The sequence below is a fragment of the Scardinius erythrophthalmus genome (genome assembly GCF_964197995.2).
Source record: "Scardinius erythrophthalmus genome assembly, chromosome: 25".
NCBI classification, from domain to species: Eukaryota; Metazoa; Chordata; class Actinopteri; order Cypriniformes; family Leuciscidae; genus Scardinius; species Scardinius erythrophthalmus.
This window is the reverse complement of record NC_138245.1, coordinates 22863237-22888295: the sequence shown is the minus strand read 5'-3', so window position 1 is coordinate 22888295 and position 25059 is coordinate 22863237. Positions and strand designations below refer to the sequence as shown.

At 39.5% G+C, this 25059-nt stretch overlaps 1 protein-coding gene across 3 annotated transcripts in view; it reads right to left on the bottom strand.

The window, feature by feature from the left end:
- ephb2b (eph receptor B2b) overlaps positions 1-25059 on the bottom strand; it is a 142130-nt gene that overhangs the window by 56038 nt on the left and 61033 nt on the right. For all 3 annotated transcript variants that reach the window (XM_081357149.1, XM_081357150.1, XM_081357151.1), the window contains one exon: positions 18650-19334. In XM_081357149.1, coding sequence (XP_081213275.1) covers positions 18650-19334 — 685 coding nt within the window. The remainder of the gene's footprint in view (positions 1-18649; positions 19335-25059) is intronic.

Below are 25059 nucleotides of genomic sequence, written 5' to 3'. Positions count from 1 at the left end.
ATTAGTCTTCAAATCCATCTTGCATTTTCCCTCAAACATTTTACTGACAGACAAAGTCAAATGTTGCCCTGTAACAAGGACATGGACTGTGCCAACAGCTCTATGTGCAGTGTCAAAAAACAAACCTTAGAGGCCAACCTCAAGTGTCTGAGCCTGTGCTTTGATGCATTCTCAATAACTTGTTTAATTTCTATTTATTTCTCTAGCAAAAGCATCTAAAACAGAACATACTGTTGGCATGTACGTTTGAGGTCTTGTTGAAAGACCTCAGACATGCTTGCACAACTACTTATTTTAACTAGTCAATGGGTCAATGTTTACCTTATGCAAATGACTCACGCAGTGCAGCATCAGCAGTCTTTGCTGTTTCTGGCAAGTTCTACGCAGAGTTGATGGAGAGTGTGAGTGGAGAAAATGTTGTGCAGCTGAGATGATGAGGGTGAGACACCAAAATGTGCAAAAGGTTTAGCCTGTATGTGAACACAAATGAATTGAAGCCATCCAGATGTACACAGTACCAGCGTGGTTCACTTATAATGTGCTTTGTAAATGCAAATAGCTTCATGTTCACCTTTGCATCATTTCAAATATCCTATAAAAAAATGTCATATGCATTAATTTTACTCTAGGGTGAGTAAATAGTGACAGAATTTCATTACTGGGTTAACCATTCCTTTAACATCACTAGATTTTACCAGTCATTGTTTAAGAATGCAAACAATTGTATGTCGATACATATAAAACGCAATGCAAATACTTCTGAGCACATGATGAGCATCCTTTACCTTTCTAACATCTAAGCAGCTAAAGAGATTATTTAGATTGCTTTAATGTGTGCACTAGATGTCATCTGATATGCTGCTGTGAGTGGGGGCCATTCAAAAGTTGAACTTGGAACTCTCACAAGAACACGGAGAGGGAGGGACCTGGGAACTGTGTTGTTATAGGACCAGGGCGTATTCATTAGTGGGATCAGCTGTACATAAACAACAATTAATACACGGAGAAGGTATGGTTGTGAATCCACTGCCCCATTGAAGATCATTGCTTTCTGGTGGGCTTTGTTATTGAGCCAAAGTGATCTGTTGGCAAAATAGGTCAATGTGTGAAAACCCTGTCCCCAAATCAATATGTGTCATTCTATTTATGGTAAAAGGGTCACAAGGAGGAGCTGTTATAGCTGTATGGGGAGGGAGCGACATCACCTTACGAGCTTCAGTGTCAGTTGGCACTTATTTTAGGTCTCCACAAGCCTTTTTTCCACTGAGATCGAAAAATCTCCTTTTGATCGTGCCAAATTCCAAAGTGTCAAAGTCAACCATGTCCCATGCCGTTCAAGCCTAGTCAATGATTTATTATGCTCACTGTCGTTTACTACTTACATCTAATTCTTGCTATTGATAATCATGGATGATTGAGAAAATTGCAGAAATTTTCCAAAAGTATTATGGAATTAATTATAGTAAATGTGCAAGCTAGGGCTGGTCGATAAATTGATAACGATAATTATCATGATATAATTTTTCTTGATAAAACGAGAACAAGAGTTCAATAAATGTTCGATATCATGTTTAAGCGCCAAAAGCGGAACAAAGCAGCGCTTACTAGAGCAGATGCGTTTACTTGCTGATAGATTGGTCTCGGTCACGTGACCACTAAACAGCGCCGTGAGATCCAGTGAGAAGCACTTGAATTCAGCAAAGAGCACAAATGCCTCTGTGATTTAAAGTACTTTAATGTCAGATGAAACAGCTCTGACATTGACAGAAAGGAGAAACGCTGTGTGCAATGATACAGTCAGAAGGCTTTTCAATCTACATATCACCATTACTGTACTAACTGGACCATGGTATTGTGGCAGAAATATGGGATATTCAAATAGAATTTTATTATATTATTAATGCAGACATGTATTAAATGTATTAAATGAGCAATAGAAAATAATTACAGTATTTTTTTGTGATTAGGCTATAACATTTGTGCATTTATACTAAACGTCACCTAATTAAGCTACTGTTTTTCATAAAATACCTTAGAAACAATATAGTTACATTTTACCTGGTAGTGAGTTGCTATGTGTGTGGTTTTAAATGTGGTTATCATGATCTAAATGTATTCTACTATGGAAGACCAATGGTTAATTTCAATAAAACCCAAACAGTCAGAATATTTACATTTTACCATATTCAAATTTGTTGTTGTTTTTTTAGTTTTTTTTTTACAGATTTTTGTTTTTACGGTTTTTGTTAATAAACATTTACATCTGCATCCTAACTCAATCAACTGCTGTCAACTCAAGCTACTGTCAAATGTGCATTTATAGGAGACAAAACATTTATTAATAAAAAATTATTGGAGCCTGCACTGCAAACTGTGCTGAAGATACTGTGCCATCAAAGTCAGGCAACACAAACCCGTTTCATGACTTGAAACAATATCACCTGTTAGCACATGCATAATTTTTCTACTGAGATATTTATTATTATTTATTATTATATTTAGGAAAAATGACTGGAATTCAAAAACATGAAGTGTTTGTTATGTTCTGACAATAAAGAGTACTTTAAAAACAATTAGCCTAATGGTCTGGTTTCTACAACTTTCCCTTATGAGCAAAAATCTGCCTTTAAACTTGAAAGAAATAAACATTAGATAGATAGATAGATAGATAGATAGATAGATAGATAGATAGATAGATAGATAGATAGATAGATAGATAGATAGATAGATAGATAGATAGATAGATAGATAGATAGATAGATAGATAGATAGATAGATAGATAGATAGATAGATAGATAGATAGATAGATAGATAGATAGATAGATAGATAGATAGATAGATAGATAGATAGATAGATAGATAGATTGATAGATAGATAGATAGATAGATAGATAGATAGATAGATAGATAGATAGATAGATAGATAGATAGATAGATAGATAGATAGATAGATAGATAGATAGATAGATAGATAGATAGATAGATAGATAGATAGATAGATAGATCATCATACAGCTCTATTAGACAGGACAGCAATACAAAGTCCAGTTTGCCCCCACTACTGGGCTGTTCCAGTAAATATAAGGATATAAATATAAATATAAGCAAAGAACAGAATGTTTGCAGATGAAAAAACACACATAAATTAAAAAAATATATTATTAATTAAGAAATGAATACTTCAATCCAGCAAGGATCCATTAAATTGATTAATAGACATTTATAATGTTGCAAAAGATTTCTATTTTGAATAAATTCTGTTTTTCTTTTTTTTTTACTTTCTAGTCATGAAAGAATGCTGCATGAATGCATCACGATAATAAGAAATGTTTCTTGAGGACCTGAGTATATAAGATGTATATAAATGTGACTTGAGTATATAAGAATTCTATCTGAAGCATCATGTGCACTAAAAGTAATAGCTGCTGAAAATTCAGTTTTGCCATCACATGAATAAATTATGTTTTAAAATATAATATATATATAAAACAATCATTTTATATTGTAATATAATTTCACAATATTACTTTTTGCTGAATTTTCGGATCAAATAAATGCAGGCTTGGTCAGCATCAGAGACTTCTTTCAGTCTCACCAACCCCAAACTTATATATATTCTGTCAGTGGCAGTCTGAGAAAGCAGTCTGCGTGCAGCAAGGCCTACGTCTTAGTACTGTGAAAAGAGAAATGTGGTCTTACAGGCATATTTATCATTGTTGGTTAGTCTCGACTAAAGCTATGAGTTTTTTTTTTCCTTTTTTCTGCTTTCCCTTTGGTTTCACCAAAAAGGACCAGCGAGCGGTCAGCTTAAGAGGACGCACGGCAAGAGCGCGCTAGTGGTTTTTCAGAATACTCAGTTCTCCTGTTATTTCAGTGTTGTATTTGACTCAAGTTTCGATTTGCCCCATTCTCGCTTTATGACTTAATTGGCCGACTGAGACAGCAACTGTAAGAATAGATATAACTGGAAGAGTTTCAGGCCACTTATTCAGGACCAGCGAGCGGTCAGCTTAAGAGGACGCACGGCAAGAGCGCGCTAGTGGTTTTTCAGAATACTCAGTTCTCCTGTTATTTCAGTGTTGTATTTGACTCAAGGTAAGACTATCTTCGATTCTCTGTTTACTTTCCTTTTTTAACTTCACATAATTCTGTATTTTATTTAGACGCGTTGCTACATTAATCAACGGCCGCGCGTGGAAATTATTATTATTATTGCAGTTCTAATAGCACTTAAGTATTGACTCCTAGCAGTTTCGATTTGCCCCATTCTCGCTTTATGACTTAATTGGCCGACTGAGACAGCTGTCCTCACTCAAGCAGTGATAGCAGTATATCTATATCTATGTAATTTGCGCGCTGTCGCGGAAGCGTCAGCGGAAGCGTTCAGCTCTCATGTTCAGCCTCCTCGTGTGAAGACCGACTCGGGTAAAGACCAGCGACTCTACCTGCGCGACTCCACCGAGCAAGGACACCAGGAAGGCACTTAAGTATCTCCTTCTCCCTTTCCCTTCCCACTTTTTATCGTATTCTTCACCTTACTCAACATGTGCTTTCAATACATTCCTGTTATCTCTCGGCAACGCCCTTTCATCACACGCAAAATGCAGCGCAATACTGCTAATCTACGTCCCATTCTCTCATCCTCGCACACACCTCTCTCTCTTTCCGTGGGTCTATGGAATTGTCAGTCAGCAGTCAATAAAGCTGACTTTATTCCAGCCTTTGCATCTCATTCTACTCTTAGTATCTTGGGCTTGACTGAGACCTGGATTCGTCCAGAAGACTCAGCAACCCCCGCTGCTCTCTCTAGCAATTTCTCCTTCTCTCACTCCCCTCGCCAGTCTGGGAGGGGTGGGGGTACAGGGCTTCTCATTTCTAACAATTGGAATTACTCAGCACTGTCTTCTCTATGCAACAACAACTCATTTGAATATCATGCTATAACACTTACAACTCCCAATAAGATCCATATTGTAGTCATTTATCGCCCCCCAGGTCAGCTGGGAAACTTCGTAGAGGAGCTGGATGTGCTGTTGTCCTCTTTTCCTGAGGACGGCACCCCACTTCTAGTCTTCGGTGACTTCAACATCCATCTCGAAAAGCCGCATGCAACTGACTTCATCTCTCTCCTAGCCTCTTTCGATCTCAAACGACTTATCACCACAGGTACTCACAAATCAGGCAACCAACTGGACCTGGTTTACACACGAAACTGCATCACAGACAACATCTTGGTGAGACCTCTCCATGTTTCAGATCATTTCCTCATTACTTTCAGTCTACATCTCTCTACCCCTGTACCACCAACCCCCCCACCAGTCACTTTCAGGCGAAACCTGCGCTCACTTTCTCCCTCCCATCTTTCCTCGGCCGTGTCATCTTCTCTTCCCTCACCCTCACAATTCTCATCTCTGGATGTGAATACCGCAACGGATACCCTATGCTCCACTCTAACCTCTTCTCTAGACATTATCTGCCCTCTCTCCTCCAGGCCAGCACGCGCTACTCCCTCCAACCCCTGGTTGTCTGAGGTTCTTCGTGAACACCGGACCGAACTCAGGGCAGCGGAGAGGAAATGGCGCAAATCAAAAGACACATCTGACCTGAGTATGTATAAATCTCTCCTCTCTTCCTTTTCTGTTGATGTTCATGCTGCAAAATCTTCCTACTTCCACAACAAGATCAACAGCTCCTCCAACACACGATCACTCTTCAAGACATTCAACTCTCTCCTCTGTCCACCTCCACCACCACCCACCTCCTCTTTAACTGCTGACGACTTTGCAAACTTCTTCACCAACAAAACAACATCTATCAGCAGTCAGTTCTCAGCTCCACACACACAGGAACCCAGACTGACCCCTTCCACAGCCAATAACCCTCTGTCCTCCTTTTCTCCGCTAACCGAGGAAGAAGTATCTACACTTCTCCTCTCCAGTCATCCTACCACCTGCCCTCTAGACCCCATCCCCTCACACCTTCTACAAGCCATCTCTCCCACACTTCTACCAGCACTCACACACATCATCAACTCATCCCTCCATACTGGCACCTTCCCTACAGCATTCAAGCAGGCTCGGGTTACTCCACTGCTTAAAAAACCAACACTAAACACATCATTTGTAGACAATTACAGACCTATCTCTCTCCTACCATTCATTGCGAAAACACTTGAAAGAGCTGTGTTCAACCAAGTAACATCCTTCTTGTCTCTAAACAACCAGCTGGATGTCAACCAATCTGGCTTCAAGAAAGGGCATTCAACTGAGACTGCACTACTGTCAGTCACAGAAGCCCTACGGATCGCAAAAGCTGCTTCCAAATCTTCAGTCCTCATTCTCCTGGATCTGTCCGCTGCCTTCGACACTGTGAATCATCAGATCCTTCTGTCCAGCCTCTCATCACTGGGCATCACAGGAACTTCCCTCCACTGGTTTGAGTCCTATCTCACAGGTAGGTCTTTCAGGGTCGCATGGAGAGGCGAGGTATCCAGATCTCATCAACTGACCACAGGTGTTCCTCAGGGTTCAGTGCTGGGACCCCTCCTCTTCTCCATCTACACCACATCACTGGGACACATCATACAAGCACACGGCTTCTCCTACCACTGCTATGCTGATGACACACAGCTCTTCCTCTCATTTCAACCAGATGATCCCACAGTAGCTGCACGGATCTCAAGCTGTCTGGCGGACATCTCGACGTGGATGAAGGAACATCACCTGCAGCTCAACCTGGCAAAGACTGAGCTTCTCGTCCTCCCTGCCAATCCGTCTCTACAGCACGACTTCACTATCCAGCTAGATTCATCATCAATCACCCCATCAAGGTCGGTCAGAAATCTGGGAGTAATGTTTGATGACCAGCTGACCTTCACAGATCACATTTCAAAGACAGCTCGATCATGCAGGTTTGCACTGCACAACATCAGGAAGATCAGGCCTTTCCTAACTGAGCATGCAACACAACTTCTCGTCCAGGCCCTGGTCATTTCTAGGCTTGACTACTGCAATGCTCTTCTGGCTGGACTTCCAGCATGTGCAACCAAACCTCTTCAGATGATCCAGAATGCTGCAGCTCGTCTTGTCTTCAACGAGCCCAAGAGGGCCCACGTCACTCCTTTGTTCATCTCTCTGCACTGGCTACCTCTCGCTGCTCGCATCAAGTTCAAGGCATTGACGCTTGCTTACAGATCTATCACAGGCTCAGCTCCCTCCTACTTTCACTCACTACTACGAGCCTACATCCCTACCAGAAGCCTACGATCGGTCAACGAGCGACGTCTTGTGGTTCCATCACAGAGAGCCACAAAATCACTGTCCAGAACATTCTCATTCACAGTTCCATGCTGGTGGAACGCTCTCCCCTCCCTCATCCGGAATACAGAATCCCTGACAACCTTCAAAAGACAGCTGAAAACCCATCTCTTCCGTGAGCACTTAACCTCATAAAAAAAAAAAAAAAACTTTCCCTCTAAAACCTCACTTATTGGGCTTATGCTACTCTGAATAATGCCTGAACTTCGTATCTTGAGCACTTCTTGCGTTGCTTTTGTTTTTTGTTTTTGCCTCTTCATGATGACTCGCTTAATCTAGTCCTAACTTGTAAGTCGCTTTGGATAAAAGCGTCTGCTAAATGACTAAATGTAAATGTAAAAGCTTTTACGACAGCCCTATTTTCATTCTTAGCTTGCAAAATGCCAGAGGGACAAAGAGAGTCATTAATAACAGGCTCTAATCCATTCCTGCCGGTCCTCCGATCCTAAAGCCGGCCTACTCGTCTGAAGCAGGGCTGCCAGTTTGGTGAGCCACTGTGGTGCCACCACACAGTCTGCTGGCACCAGCTTGAGAAAAGTGAGCCGCCTTGAGAACTAGCATGTACAGGCGCCTCCTCGCCCAGCCCAAACCTCCCCACATACCACTACAGTGCCAGTAGCCTTGATTTGATAACACTGGACTAAAACAGACTATGCATATAGTATACGTATATGGTCATCAACTATATATATATATATATATACAATGCTATTACATTTTTTTAACGTTTAATTTAAAAACATAATATTGAGTGGACTAATACAATAATAATAATAAAAAAAAAAAATTATTTGCTTTTACTTTCAGAAGCAATATGCATGTGTAAACCAAAATGTTTCTATCTTGGTGAATGAACATGTGCACAACTTTCTCACCACAATCCACATTTATTTTAGAATGTATATGAATGTATTTTCTTTTGAATGAATCCAGGTTTCTTTGAAACTCAAAGTACAAAATATTTCATATTGCATCAACAGAATTGTGGTCTCCGCAGTGGACTCAAGCAATGCGGTACCTGTTGGATGTTTTCAAGCCAGCATCACCATCATGTGGCTTCCTTATAGGATTCCTGTCCCATATTCTGCAGCTCTCCAAGCACCTCAGTATCCACAAGGCCACTATTTATAATTGGAGATCGTCCAGGCCTCACTTACCACCCCACATTCTATTCCATCATTAGAAACCGGGTATTATCGTATTAGTCTTGGAATGTTCCTTTTCATGAGAACAGAGTTAACCATCCTCTGTTCCACATGCAAGGAGATATAGCCTACTGTGTATTCAAATTCAGTCCGATCGAAATATAAAAGATTTTAACGCTGAAGAAAACCCAGTGAATCACTGAGTCATCAGTTTTCTCCATGATGTCCAGCACGTATGCTTTGAGTTGCCAAATGTACTAAGTCTGCAAGCAAGCCAAGAAATTCAATTCAGTGTGTGCCCAAAATCTGTGGAGAGATTGAAAATCCAAACATAAAAAAGAAAAGAAACAGAGAGAAAAATATATTAATGATTAGCTGCATTTATTTATGAGCAGTGTGTTTGTTTTAATATTACTCTGGAAGGGAACTGAAAGAGGGATTACCTATTTAATTCTAGTTTACTAGGCACACAAGGCTATTCATTATGTACACTGCTGCAGAAGAATGCACTCCAGAGACATGCTGCATGGACCACACAGCTCTGCATTTCATTTGGTCTATACACAAAACATGTATTCATTATTGCTTATTCTTTTTTGGCTCAAACATTAGCCTATTAGTGTCTCAAGTAAATCCGTCTGAAAGTATAGGACTGAAACAATGTTTTAAACTACAGTACACCACTTGAAAGGCCTTCTTAAGTGCAAAACAGCAAAAATAACACAGCATGAGGCAAAGCTCGACGTCTATAATGGCGACAGAGTTTCTGTGATTAAACAAGTACTCTTCAAGAGGACACTGTCTAAGTGTGCCAAATAAAACCACAGACAAGTGAGAAACAAATCATTGCTCAGGACGGGATGAATTTGGTGTCCGCAGAATGTTGAACTTGGCAAGAATTCGCTCAGACTGAGGCCTGTATTAGTTGTTGTATATTTACTTTAGCCCTTCTAAAATGGAGTCCAAAGAAGACTCACTTCATATATAGATTTATATATCTTCAAGCAAACAGCAGGTGAGTATGTGATGGTATCCTCTAGATGAACTCCATTTCCTAAACAAAAATTTAGAACAGCGGTGGTGAGAAGATATCCATCTCCCAGTGTGAGGCTCTAGATGTTCACAGAGTCTAAGAATAGCTCATTAGATTGTGTAATTTGCATTGCAGTGCTTGGGGCAATCAAAATGTTGAATTCTTAGGCTTGTATAAATTTGGCTGGAATTTGAACAGCAATTGTTTTTTAATTATTTATCATCAACTTCAAACACGCTACAATTGTGCTTGCTTACGACACTGAAGACATCATAGACATCAAACCTGGCACATTTTAAATATGCACAAAAAGGAGTAATCAGAATGTCAAAGCAACTAAAATGTATGCTGATCACTGACTGTCAAGCTCAATTGCAATATAAATTAATGTATAAAAAAAAAAAAAAACTTGGTCATGTATTATCTAACCGTAATTGGAGCCTACTCAAAAAAACAGATGCAAAAAAAGTACGACATGAAAAATTATTTTAAAAACAATTGATGTGATATGCAAAATTATGTTTTAGGTTATAACACATTTCTGATTGCAGTAAGAGTCTTGACATTCTTCAAATCAAACATTCACAAATAGGGCCCTATTTTAACGATCTGAAACACAAGTGTCAAGCGCAAAGCGCAAGTAACTTTGTGGGCGGGTCTTGGGCGCTGTTGCTATTTTCCCGGCAGGATAAATGACTCTTGCGCCGGCGCAAATCTAAAATGGGTTGGTCTGAAGTAGCTTCATTATTCATAGGTGTGGTTTGGGCGTAACGTGAAATAAACCAATCAGAGTGTCATCTCACATTCCCTTTAAGAGCAGACACGCTTTTTCCATGGCGGATTGCTATTGTAACGGCGGATTTGCCAGGCGCGCGCCAGGAGCGGTTCACAGCCAAGGAGAGCAAAGCTCTCGTCACGGCCGTAAAAGAGAGAGAAGTTACATTGAAATGGAGAAATCTATCTATTGTAATAATGTATGATTTGCAAAAATGAAAACTGCTGCTTCTGTGTAAATGAGAGAATCAAAGTGTATGCGCGTTGTGCACACGCGACATTGATTATGGCCAAGCATGCGCCCTTAAAATAGCATATGAATAACATGCGCAACGCGCCACTGACTTTAAACTATTTTTTCCTGGTTAGTGGCGCAATTGTTTTCTAAACCTGCAAAATAGCATGAAGGAACGTTTGGACCGCAACACGCCTCCTCTTTGCGCTGAACCGCCCTGGGGAGTGCAAGTGTATTTCCTAACTTACCGACGTGCGTCTGTGGAGGGAAAAGTCCGCTTTGCGTGGGTGCAAAATAGGAATGATACATGCGTCGGTGTACAAAGTCAATTGCGCTGGGTGCAAGATAGGGCCCATAGTGTTAAGTCTTAAAACTAAAAAAAGAAAGTCCTCTCTACCTGTGGTGCATTTCACAGGTGAGTGATAGTGTAAAGTGCATATTAATGATCAGGGAATAATCTGACAGTAATCTCTAAAGGTTTGATTAAGATAAACTTTTCTGAGGAGGACTTTAGGTGAATCTGCTCAATTTCAAACTGAAAAGCTGTAAGAAAACATGCAGTTCAGCACAGACAAATAAAAAAACTAGATTGTCTTAATTTGTTCTCAGTGTTATCATACAAAGCTCTGTAGAGGTGCTGGGTCATCAAACAAACAATCCCAACAAACAATTCAACGATATGAATTCTACTACTGACAAACATTTGTTTCTCTATTATCATTCATGCTATTTGGCAGCAACAGTTCAGCTCTATTCAACTCGAAGTCAACTAACACTGGTCATAGCATGCTTTTATTTTTCAAATTTTGGCCTTTTACTTTTTTGATCCCTTGATCCCAAAGCTTTTACACTGCACTTTAGGCAACAAAATATTGAAGGGTTAGGAAAATAGCTCTTTTGAGACCTGCATTGTCGGAAGAGCTAACAGCTGATATTAGCACAGTACGTCAGCCCAACTGTGAGGCATCCATTACCAATGATCCATTCAAGGGGTGAACACATGCTCTTATCTTCTGCCCTTCACCCACTTTCTTGTTTAATCTTTAATCACCATGAGAGAGGGGACGGGAGACATCATGTAGGGAGACCTTTTGTCAGCAACGGTTTCTTATTTTAGAATCCATTACTACTCTGCAAATCTATCCCCATGAAGGAAAGAGGCACTCCTTGAAAGACACGTGGCTTTAAGCACAACTGTAAGTATCAAGCATTGTTGTGAGAATCGCCCAATGACGAATCGTATTTCACCAGAGAAAAAAATCTACTAAAAATAAATATACATATACTTTATGTTATTTTAACCACCGCTAAGAAATAAAAAATATATATATAAATAATAATTAAAACATATGTATATATATATTTTTTTTTTTTATTAAAATGAAAGAATACAACCTTTTAAAGTTCTCTTGAGCCACATGTGGAGCGCATCAAACTGAAGTAAAACCTTAGAGAACCTAGTGTAACAAGATCGCCTAATTGATCTTTGTAAGGTCATATGACAGATCAGGAAACGACACACTTTGTAGCCTATATCCTTCAGAGCATAGCTGGGGGTCAACAGAGTGCGAACAACTGGAATCCTGCAGCAAAGAAAGACGCAGCGTGACACAGATTGCAGCACTGGCCTCACATCGGCATGAGAGCCATCTATCAAAATCTCCAGAAAAAGGCTTGAAGTGTAACAAATTCCTAACCCTGCACTAACCTCAAATGTCACTCAAGGTTAAAGAATTGCAATTCATATTGGCTTGCATGTCAATTGAATTCATCCATCACCAGTTGCTGTCGTAGTGGTACAACAGCTGTACTGCTATTTGATCCTGATTTCTTCCCCAGAATCGAATGGTATTTGTGACAAAACATGCCCCGCTTTCTGTAACCCCTTGTTCGTTATTTGCCAGCGGTTAGCACAGACTTATAGCTCTTCAGAAGACACATGCCCTGTTTCTTTTCTTTCGACCCGTGACAAACTGATACTGCATCCTGTCTAGGCCTTTCAGTGGTCAGAGCATGAATCAAAACAGATGAAAGAGATTTCTGGCGTTTGTGAGAGGTCCCATGTATGATTGGAAAAAAAAAAACATCCATGGCTTCTGAAGGAGACCAAGCCCCTAACCTCTTTTCCACCTCGGCATAGTTGTGCTAGAAGAAACCGTTCCATCAGCATAGACCTCTTAACCCTTCGATTTTCATCTCTGAAAACTCATAAGGTGTCCTGAAATAAAGACAAGACGTGAGAAATCCCACAAATGATCAGAGATGCCACAGAATAGTGATTACAGCCTCTGAGGATCATGAGACTCCAACAACGAGAATCCCAGTGGACATGTGAGCTAATGACTGGCTGCTCGGAGATGCATGTGGAACAAGTTAACACATCATGCTCCCTGAGCTCTGGGCCGTTCCCAGTCGTTTCAGTTTGGCGTTATCACTTACAAGGGAGTGATGAATGTGCTGAGAGAAAAATGACGAGTGTTCCTCAAAGGAGTAAGTGTGGGTGGGTGAGTGGGGAGATATCTTTAGCTTTCAGAGAAGTTACATTTATTCTGCTTCATAAGAAAGAAAAAAAAAAAAAACTGAGCAGAAAAAAAAAAAACACCTGGAAGAGCTGAAATCTCCATTACGGCTAGTCAACATGAAATAAAAGTGTATCACTACTCCCCTGGGTCTCGGTAGGTGGGTAGACAGCTCCTATGGTACTTGTGATCCTAATCCTTGGCTAGCGTAGAGGAATCTTTATTTTCTGGCCATGCAAGCGACGAGTCTAAGGACTCGACTTGTTGGCTTTACCGTGTGTCTGCTGTCACCAAGAGCACTTTGAGCTCTTTGTCACACTCCCACTCCCAGTGTTGGGCTCTAGAGTGAACAACTCAGTATGAGAGGGTTTAATTTCACTGCTTAACGTTCTTTACTTTCCCAATTAGAGTCCAGACTGGAGGGTTGGCAAGAGCAGAGTAGTTAGGAGCTCAGCCATAAAAGCGTGCCATGGGTCAGATGTGGATTGAAGCTGTCTGAAAATTGCTGCTAAAAAGGTTGTATTGTACATACTCAATAGGTGAGGAATAAGGCCGAAAAGAAAGTCGAGAGGTTTGCATTACATTGCAGCCATGCTATTCTGAAATGTATGTGTCCATCAGCAGTAGAAAATGCAGAAAATTGCTTGATGAAGTGATGAGGGGAGGCTGTGGTAAGAGGCCACTTCAGTGAAACAGCACTACAATGAACCATGAACATGGGATTATATGAATGCTTGTGACTGAATACTTTATTGGGACAGATTGAGCATTAGAGCTGTGTCTAATATTGATTTTCATCTATTGTTCAAACCTTCAGCACATTAATTGAATTATGGTTTAGATTTCATGTCTAATTTCAAAAAGCGCTAGAAAAGCTCATTCAACAGCACAATGGGTCAAGCTATCACAATTGCAGCATTAAGTCTATATCCACGTTTGGCTAACTGTAAAAAAAAAAAAAAATGCAAATACTCAATTACACCTGAGACATATGCACCATAATCAACAGAACATTTTACAATAAAGTTCAATTTTTTTTTGCAATACTTTTACAGCATTTACTAATCATGGTTAGTGTTCATTTCTTTAAATACTAATAAATATTAACATTTCAAGTGGTATAAATAAAAAAAAGTATAGTATAGTATATATATATATATATATATAGTTTTTAAAACTTCAAGGAACAAAATCCCAAACATGGTCTCCTACCTGCAAAGCCCTTCATTTAAACAATGAGGGCTGAAAGATGATACTGGGACAATTGTTTGTTTAGCTTCATGAACCCCTGGGATTTCAGGCTGACCATAAGCATTGCAGTGCCCCGTGTTTGCTGTTAGCCAATTAGAGCTATCACTAAAAGCAGATGCAGATGGGAAATAAAGGGAGTCACAGTGGTGCCTGTGGATCATGATGACTTCTTCGCTAAAGCCTTGTCTATGTGGAAGGTAGCCAGCACCAGGAATCCAGAGGGACACACTGTCCTTTACTCCTTTCCTCAACCTCTATATCATCAGGACATGGTTTGTCTTAAGCTTTTTTTATTATACGGTATTGAGAATTACTTTAAAATTACATCAAACCTCAGCCTTAATCTTCTGTCTATGAATGTGCCACCACTCCACTGTCTCCTACTAATTCAAGCCCAAAACTGTGGTGAGAAACAAAAGTCAGGATGCAAATGATTCATAGCATTATTATTTACGTTTTGTCCCTCTCACGTGTCGTCTGTTGTAGCATTTTTGTATCAACAGCTTTAAGAGATTTCCCATTTATAATGTCTAAAATTTAGATGCCATAAATGAAACACTCGTGTAGAAAGACACATATTTCTCCATATGGGAAACTGCTGTATCTATCGTTGCAGAGCCATAAATAAACTCTTGTGGATCTGGATCACACAACCACATTCCTGAAGAACAGACGAGTAATGCTTACCACTGTAAAACCTGCTCGCTCTCTTTCATCAGACTCAAGTTCATGAGAACTTCTCAACAGGTGGAAGGTCTGCACTCAATCAGCTTTGCCAAAGCAAGCACTTTGTCTTTCATCGACAATGCTATGTAGCTTAAAATACCTTCACCAAGAAGTCCCCCAGTGCCGTTGCATTTGTTTGTGTTCATCTGATGTTCTTGCCTAATGGGTTTTAGTCAAAGTAGACTGCAAAAAATACTACTTTCAATTAGCCTTTTTTTTTCAGTTTTCCAGGTACATTTTTTAACTACTGAAAAAGGTGTCACTGCAGTAAGACAAAAATACATTTATATTAAAGATATATTCTCTGAAATCAAGTCTTAATATCAGTATTAATATGCAGTGTTGCTTCTCAAGTGAATTTATTTTTTTTAAAAGATATTTTAACAGGAAAACAAGTTAAAAAACAACAAATTAAATTTTACTTGCAATGTACATTCAACACGTTCTCAACAGTTAGTTTTATATTCCCATAGTTTGCACTTCTAAACCCATTTTCCATAGACTGTGTGATCAGATTACAATTTGGAAAAAATATGAGCATTGATTGTGGACCTAGAGCCCCTAACCATGAACATGTCTCCTATTATGTTCTTCTGAGTATTCTGCTACCATTTCAAATGAACACGTTCTCCGAACAAGACCCTGTGCATCTCCAGTGGGTCCACGTCTAACGCAGCTCTAAATGAAATCAGATCTGCCTTTATAAAGGACATTTCTGCTAAAGGAACCTGGCTTGCTTCATTAACTTACAGCGCCTCCCTGGGAGGAAATTTAATATTGTTAGTAAAACAATCTCAAATTTCTGACAAGAAGCCAATGCCATCACAAGCAAAAGTAAATTGGTATGTTGTCAATATTTTGACAGACGTCATATCGACCAATCATTATCTGTTGAAAGTGCTGGAGAAGACTTAATTGAAACATGCATAATTACACGCTTGTTTGTAGCGAGGTGTCTGCATAAAGTGTTAGTGGAGTTGTGAAAGTTGCTGTGAGACAGATCTTTCATCTGCAGATCTTATGACCTCTTGGAACCAAGAACGTAAGTGGATACCACGGCATCCCGGCGAAAACATCTTTCACAAATCAATTCATTACGCCCAACTCTCAGCAGTTAAAAGCCCTTCTTTCTTGCATCAACCCATCCCCCGACCACTGACCACAGTCCTGACATTGTCTCACGCAGCGGTATCAGCTTTCCCCTGCCAGAGAGATAAATAGCTCATGAATTGAAGGCAGACCTCGATCAAAACCGCTTATGTACATACAGTCAACCACCATCAATAAACTATTTTCAAAATAAATCTATCTACTTATCAATCTATCAATCTATCTATCTATCTATCTATCTATCTATCTATCTATCTATCTATCTATCTATCTATACATATACTATATATGTCTGTCTAATTCAGTAACATTTTACAATAAGGTTTAACTTTGCATGCAATACTTTTACAATTTATTAATAATGGTTAATGATAAGTTCTATATGTACTAATAAATTATACGATTTATTGCTATAAATTGTTAATATGTATAATATTTAAGAAAATAAATAAATGCATATAAAAAATTATCCATCCATCCATTCAACCATCCTAAAGTTGAGAAAATAATTATCTCTATTCCTTTCAAATGTATCTAGCCATTTTCACACCCTCAAAACACATCTAGGCAGTGCTAATCATCAAACGCTCCGTCAAAGTTTTCTCAAGCCTTAAGAGTGCTGATCCAAGGTCAGTTCTAGCGCCTCATTAACATTTAGCTCATGGGATTAGAGAAATTTCATGACATTAGCACTCTCTCACTTGCAATCAGGGCCTGCTGTCAAAAAAATATTATGAAATATTCCTCAATGAATTAATATTCACAAATGCTTTATGAATATAAGCTAAATGCTCAGTGATTAGGATCATTATTCTCTCTGTTAGGAGTAACAGTCTTTCAGCAAAACACTGACAGTGTTATGTGAAAGGCTTTAACAAGTACCTTTCTATAGCTTGCTTGATTTGACTTTGAGCCTCTCCATTTGTCTTTCACAATTGTATGTTTTTTAAACCCAGGTGTTTATAGAGATACCTCAATTCCAAGCAGACTCTTGAAATATTAAAATCGATAGCATGCAGTAAAGTACATGACGATCAAAAACAACCAAATGTGTATAATTATGTCAGCTCTTCAATTTAAAGTAGACTGCTTAGACGATTTATCGGCAGGTGCTCCTGTGCAAGGATTGTGACCGTACTCATTAACTGTCATTGAATGCATATCGGCAGAGCGCCGCCCTGCTAGCGCCTGCAATGAGCGGCTATCATCACAGCTCATCCTGGACTAGACGGGGAGCCGGGGTGGTAATTACAGCCAGGCTCATGAAGAGGCTGAGCGAGTATGTGTGTGTCTGTCTGTGCGAGTGGGTGCGAGAGGGAGGGGAGGGGGGGTCTGAAACACAGGTGGGCGTTTTATTGTGTCGTCTGTGTCAGCGTGGAGCCTGTCTGAAGGCTGTCGTTGCCGTGGGAACAGGGCCCGCCGTCGGGCGAAACGAGAGCTCCCACTGTAGAGCGAGTTGAATTACAGGTGAGGTAGGCTGAAGGAGAGGAGCACTGGGGTTTGGATAAGAAACGATCAATACGCTCACACGCTGTGAAAGGGCCAGCTTACATTGATGCTGCACAGGGATACTGTGAAAGGGGGAAAAAACAGCCATACTACCCACATCAACATGTTTGAGTTGCCTGGGATATCACAGTGAAACCACAACATCAACAGCGGGCCATTTCTAGAACTTCAGCTTGGTAGGAAACACATGCTGTAGCTTGTAGGTCATTTACACAAAAAAAATTACAATACAAACATCTAAAAATCCTTAAAATATGATTCATTTAACAAAGCAAAATTGCGCAGATTAAAAGACCCAGTCACACCAAGAACGATAATTATAAAGATGACTATAACGATTACTATGTTAGCATCCACACCAACACACAATTTCGTTTTGTTTATTATAAGCAAGGGCTGTTGTTATGTCGTCTGCCTCTTTAAAACGGATGGATTCTGATTGGCTGTCAATGTTTATATCATTCATCAGCTGGAAAAAATACTTGTGAAAATGAATCCAACAATATTGCTATTGTTGTGGTGTGCTATTCTTTTACATTTAGAACTATTTTTAAAACTATATCTTTATCATTATAGTTATCATCAATTCCTTTTCACAGAATATATCTATCTATCTATCTTATAAAATTCTAATAATTGCAATTATTTGAATTATTTATAATTATAATAATAGTTTAAAAATAATAGCATTTGCTATGACAAAACGGCAGTATTTTGTTACTTATGCTTAAAACAAAACAAAAATGTTGCCAATGGTGTGTTGCCGAAATATACTCTCTGAGAACAAGCCTTAAAATATACTGCAATTTTGTTTTAAGCAAATATATAATATTTTAAGGATGCATGTTTTTTGCAGCATATGAGACTACAAGAAAAATGTGCTGAAAAGACGACAGATAACCAGAACACACAGACAAGCAAACAAATACATTTCTGCTTTTTAGGGTCAGTAGCAGCTGTGACCAAAAAATGAAAAGAGTTTTGTGCAACATGACAAGACCACTACACATTAGCAGAAAAGCATGCTTACCTCTGCAAACAGTTCCATTCTCCACAGCCTCGTGCCCTGCTTTACACATACAGCGGCCAATAGGGACCATCCACTCTCCATCTCCATTACAGTACAGTTTAATGGGAACGTCGACCTCCTCGGCATTAGGGACGCACACTCCCCTCGCCGCCACCAGTGAGGTGCTCTCTGCTCCCGAAAGCGTCTCCTGAAATATCGCTCCGTTGCGGATGGTGCGAGGGCACTTCCGGTAGAACACTCGCACGGCAATAAGCGACATGCACCCGCCGTAGTCCTGGAAGGCTAGGTAGAAACCGTTACGGGAGACGGGGCCGAAACTGCGAACCTCTGTGTTAATCTTCATCACGCGTCCGCCCAGGTCTACTTGCGAGAAGCTCTCATCGGCCGCAATGGTATCCACCTTGATCCAAGGGTTCTCCATCCATGGGGGAAAGACTTTGGTGGCCGTGTCAGAGTCTGATTCATAGTAGTAGAGGTTGAACGTTTCCTTACAGGAACCAGGGACTCTTGGGATGCTGCTGCAGTCTCGTACTGAGAACTTCATCTCCACATGAATGCGTTGAGCACCTCTTCGGCGGATGTACTTGGTGCGCACCCAGTTATTTTGGTTGGCGACGAAGACATTACACACCTGATAGGTACGAATGGTGTTCATATTCTCATCGTAGCCACTCACTTCTTCCCACTACAAAGAAAATGAGAAAGCAAAGGTTTACATATTTGATTTACATCCAAGTTTGTTTGTTTTTACCTCTAGACAAGGAGAAATGGGACAGGAAAGGGAAAAATTCTTTATTTTCTACCATGGTTACATTTTAGCCGTATACATTTATTTGTATGAATTATTAAACATGTGCTCATGTGACAAAAATGGCAGATTAAGAACCGGCTACAGGTAATACAAATAGTCAATCCCTTCTCATAGATCTAGCTAGATTTAAAAAATGATCTGACAGCAGAAACTATCATGTTATAGACACATTTGTATCTCTGCATCAAATATCTGGAGGGCTTTACGAGCACCTGAACCGTTTTCAGCAGCTTTCCCCATATGCACAGGCCAGATTACTGAGCACAGGAGGAATGAGGTGGGAAAGAGGGCAAAATTCTCCTGCTAGACTGCCAACAGGCCCTGGCACTAGGCATAGAGAGGACTGGCATTGGCTTGGGTTTCCTGTAGACCCCCACATTGCCGTGCCAAACGATTCTGGTCTCTATTTATTTTTGTCTCTCTCTCTTACTCTCAATTTCTTGCACTGTATAAAAATATGTACTATTAATATAGCTCAGACGGAGACAAAGAAAAGGTGATACACTTTGATGTTTACACAATCATCTATTTTTTGCTTTTCTGCCCTCAGGCAGCTTAAAAATGGAGCCAGCATTAGCATTATTAAACTCTTTCCCTCACAACGAGAAAACAACTGAGTATAGGTTATTGAAATTAAACAAACATGCTGACTCAACAGCAAAACTAACAAAAAAAAAAAATGTAAAAAAAAAATTAAAGGGAGTGTATTAAAGGGATAGTTTATCCAAAAGTTCTCACTCATGGTATGGATTAAAAAAAAACTCAAAAAGAAAAAAAAAAGAAAAAGTCATACAGGTGACATGAAAGTGAGTCAATTATCACAGAATTTTTTTTGGTAACCTATCGCTTTAATTAGAGACGAGAAAGAAAAAAGAAAAGAGAAAAGAAACGAAATGAACATACACGAAAAGAAAAGAAATGCAGAACATTTACCTTCAGTTGACCTACTGATCATTAGTGTAACAACTCACATAAACACATTAAAAAAAATCCATCCCGTTGAACATTACAAACCTAAGATAATCAAATTATACGGAACGCATTTGATAGAGTGAAAGAGACTTCTTGTAAAATTTACAAGTATATATTGCGCAGACTAAAGCATGAAGGGAACATGCACCAGGGACTTCACTGCTCGGCCTAAAGTGACTCCAGATGACTCCATTGTGGTTTTCAGCCAACTTGCCTGCAATCAAGCCACAGGCTTACCAGGCACAGAAGTCTTGACCTAGTCCAAGAGGGAAAGCCCTTTTCTTCACCTTAAAAAACATTTTCGCACCACGGCCTCAAAGCCCAGCAAGCGATCACCCAAACCCTCCCCAAATCACCCTCCCCTTGAGTGTTATACTCTTCACTTAACAGCTGACATAATTTCCCAAATTAGTTGCTGCTTAACAAGGATTTTGACAGAGTTTTGACAGACTGGGGGAGAAAGTCAAGCCTGTCCAAAACCTCCATTCTATCAAATGATCTTGGACTAATTAAAACAGCATTCTTTCCTTGCAGCTTTTGTTCTTTGTTCCCATGTCCCTGTTATTCGGCTGAGATGAACTGAAGTGATTCTGGATAGGATTGTGGTCATTAACACTTGCACTGTGTGTGTGTGTGTGTGTGTGTGTGTGTGTGTGTGTGTGTGTGTGTGTGTGTGTGTGTGTGTGTGTGTGTGTGTGTGGGTGTGTGTGTGTGTGTGTGTGTGTGTGTGTGTGTGTGTGTGTGTGTGTGTGTGTGTGTGTGTGTGTGTGTGTGTGTGTGTGTGTGTGTGTGTGTAAAATTAAGTTTTCCATCACTTCAGCTCAGTCCTTTCAAGCAGCCAGATGTGTTTTGGGTCAGTGGCAGCCATTGACCTTGCCACCTTTCTTAAGGACGACTCATTCTTTCATGAACCAGAAAGGGGTGAGAATGAAGGGTAGTTAAACAAGAGAAGACAGGGTGTAGCATCCTCTTGTTTGTAGTCTGTCACTCTGACTAATCAAATTAGAAAGATTTTATATAAAAGCAATGTTGCTAATGAGAAACTGAGTAAGCGCGTACCACATGATGGTCCAAACAAACGGCCTTTAAATGGAAAGCCTCCCTTTGTGCTGTCTCGGCTTCCCTGTCACTCTTTCATCAGAGGCAAAGAGGAGAACCAAATGAGACATAATAAGAGCCAAGCGATCAAGCACTAAGTGTGAAATTAGAAGAAACATCTTCATTTCCATAGGGTTTCTCCTGGACTTTCAGTGGGAGTGTGGCTAAAGGGAGACCATGTGTTTTAAGAGGGATTCATTAAATAGCCTATGTTTTTTCTTTTTTTTTTGGCAGGAAAATTATATAATATATAAGCAGTCTTTTTAACCTTTATTGTTAAAAAACTAAATATAAATGAATATTTTATATATTTTAACAAATAAATACAATTATTGATTTTAATAAGTTAAAATAAATCAAATTATCGATTAAAATTGATTTAATTAGTTAAAAAATTATATTTTTTAATAATAAAATAATTCATTAAAATCAGTATTTTTGTACTTATATTGCGTGTGCTGAAAAATATTTTAAATACTACTCTTTTTTTAAATAGTCAATAGTTATTAAATGTGAAATATAAACTAAACAATTTAAGTTATGGACTTAACAGAGAGAGTCATGCTTACTAAATCTATTTATAATCTATCATATACTGGTTGCTCCTGAATCTATGGGTATTATACCACTCTCACAAGTGTGTCAGGGCCTTTATCAAAAAGTGTTAAGACCCACAAGAAGAGGCTGGCTGCCCTCTGGTTAAGAGGTCAGAGTCTTACATGGGGGGAACTTCAGCAGTGGTGCACCACTGGCTTGTGTTCCTATATACTGGCACCAATATAAAATGATGCCGCCATTAGGTCTAAGGGCTCGAGCTATGCTTTGAGGGTCACAAGCAAATTATTACAGAGACTGCTAGGGCAGAACCCAGAGATTCAGTCCACTGAATGAGAACACAACCTGGTATTTATAGGCCTCACATAGTCCTGGTGTGCGTTTCCCGAAAGCATCGTTGGCCAACTATGGTCGCAAGTTCATCGCAATGTCCATTGAACTCTATTGGTAACGACGGAACTTGCGACCATAGTTGGCCAACGATGCTTTCGGGAAACGCACCCCAGATCTGCAGTCTTTCAATCATGACAAGACACACTAATTGTATTCTGTGTTCTTCTCTTAATCTACTGTCCTATAATAGTTCAACTCAGTGTTGCCAAGTCCGCTTATTATAAGCGACTTTGGGCTTGTTTTTCTGCAAAGTCGCTTACAAATATTGGTAGTCGCGGGTTGCGGTTTTTTTTGGGCTTGTTTCTAAAGTGTAGTTGCTTATTTTGGGCTTGTTCCCAGCTCCATAAAAAGTTGTCAAACAGATATTGCCTATATGTTAAACGTAGTTTGTCTTGCATGTTCCCTCTGTCCCTCCCCTTTCCCATACACACAGGAGAAAGCAGGGTTGACTCAGATGTCAACGAGTACTAACGTTAGCCAATCAGAGGCAGTCTGTTTTTTTATGGTTAGGAAAACGTCAGTGACGTTTTGTTTAAACCTCGTGACGTTTAAATGAAAATACGCGCAAGTCGGAAGAAAGAAAAAGGAGTAAAAGTATGGATTCAACCTGTCGTGGGGGATGACTCAAAAGCACTGTGCAGAGTATGTAGCGGACCTCGAAAATAATTTAAAACAAGTAATAAAAACTCAGTGAGTGTTTTAGCGCAATTTTCTCACCTCATGGGATCACAACACTAAATCTTTTCCTGGATTTTTTCCTGGATTTTTTTTGTGCGTTCCCGAGATTAGACCTTCCTTAACATAATGCCGAAAACCCGAAGTCTCTAACTTAGGTGGTCTGGTTGAGGAGTAGATAGAAGTGCAAGATTGGTGCGCACAAATGCACAGAACAGAAATCATGAGTTAACAATCGCAATTTGTCCAGTGGAAAATTGCGCTAAAAATGCAGCACCGTTCTCCTCAATGAGGCTTCCGGACATTGGATTTACTGTCTCCAAACACAACGAGTCAAGACAGATTGAGAGCTGTGCTAAAGGTAGATGTAGCTTGTCACACACATTAAATCAGCCGATCACCTTGGGGAATTAATTTGCTCAACTTGTGACAAAGACATCAAAATGCACCGCATTATTGCTCTGTGTTTGTTCACAGAACATAATAAATGAACAGATAAATAATGTATGTTCACAGAAACATAATAAATAAACAAAAAAAATACAAATAAACTGTAACGTTACCATGTGTAGGCTACAGTTTTGCAAAACTGCGCACAGTTAACGTTAACCAATCTGTCCACATGGATGTAAATCGACAATCTGTAGCAACAGTTTAAAATCAGTCCCTACGTCACAGTTTATTTATTATTAATAAACTATTTATTATTAATTAATAATATGTCTATGCGGGGGGGGGGGGCATAGACAGTATGGGATGGGGATGGGGGGGGGGTCGCTTGTTTTGGGCTTGTTTTTACTGGCCTGGTTGCTTATTTGTCTCGCGAGATCTGGCAACACTGGTTCAACTAGACATTGCAGGCTGTGTTATATTAAGCCAAGCATCACTATATCTCATTAGTTAAGGTTAAGGATTTGAACAATCAAAGATATCTATCATACGACCTTAAAATTTTGTATTCACAAAGTTTGCTTTTCTAGTTAAAAATTACAGTTATACTGTACAAATTAATTTTAATTCTACTTCATTACATTTAAATTTAAATTCAGGAATTACATTTTAATTTAAAGTGCGTTCAATTTAATTCTGAATGGTACACAACCCTACTAAATAATAAACAGTGACATACATTATCCCATTTGTGCTAAACCTGCTAAAAAAAAAACTTTCAGAACACTAACAACATCACAACATCCAGGTAAGAACCAACAGCATGAGCATTTATTAAATTAAAACAGTTCTGTCTTGCTGTTTTTGGATGCAAAAATGTGTCCTCAGTGAACATCATGATGATAACACTTTGGCAAACAGAATGTTTTAGCTATATGACTAATCTTGTGTAAACAGTGTCTTCGGCATAGAAAAGTATCTAATTTCAATAAATCATGCACAATTTTTTTTTTTGACAATTGAACTGAATTAAACTTGTAACTTGCACTGGGAAAAGGAGCTCTGTGATAAATGGCACACTGTTCTTGTAGACAGAAGTTTAGAAACGATAACTCCCCAGCCACCCAAGACGAAGGAAAGTTCACAGCCGAGCTGTGATCTATATGTCTCCCAGACAGAGGCTCTCCCGGCTAGAGCGGAGCCGCACGCTTGTGCTGAATTATGAAAAAGTCTCGCTCCAGGGGATGCAGAAGTTGGCCGCGATCAAACTTTTGTGTTATATTAATTGTTCCACTATGACACGGCTCTGAACTTTTATTTGGACTTTTACAAATAAACTGTCAGAACCTTATGAAGTTTACATGAAGCCAGCAATTAAAGCTCTCCCAAGGCTGTCATTTGTATTCAAGCATTTGTAAAGTCGAAAGCTGAAATATGCTGACTCCACATCTCAATGCAAACCGCTCTTTGGACTCAAAGAAATACATCGTAAATCTGCATAAATAAATCATTCACG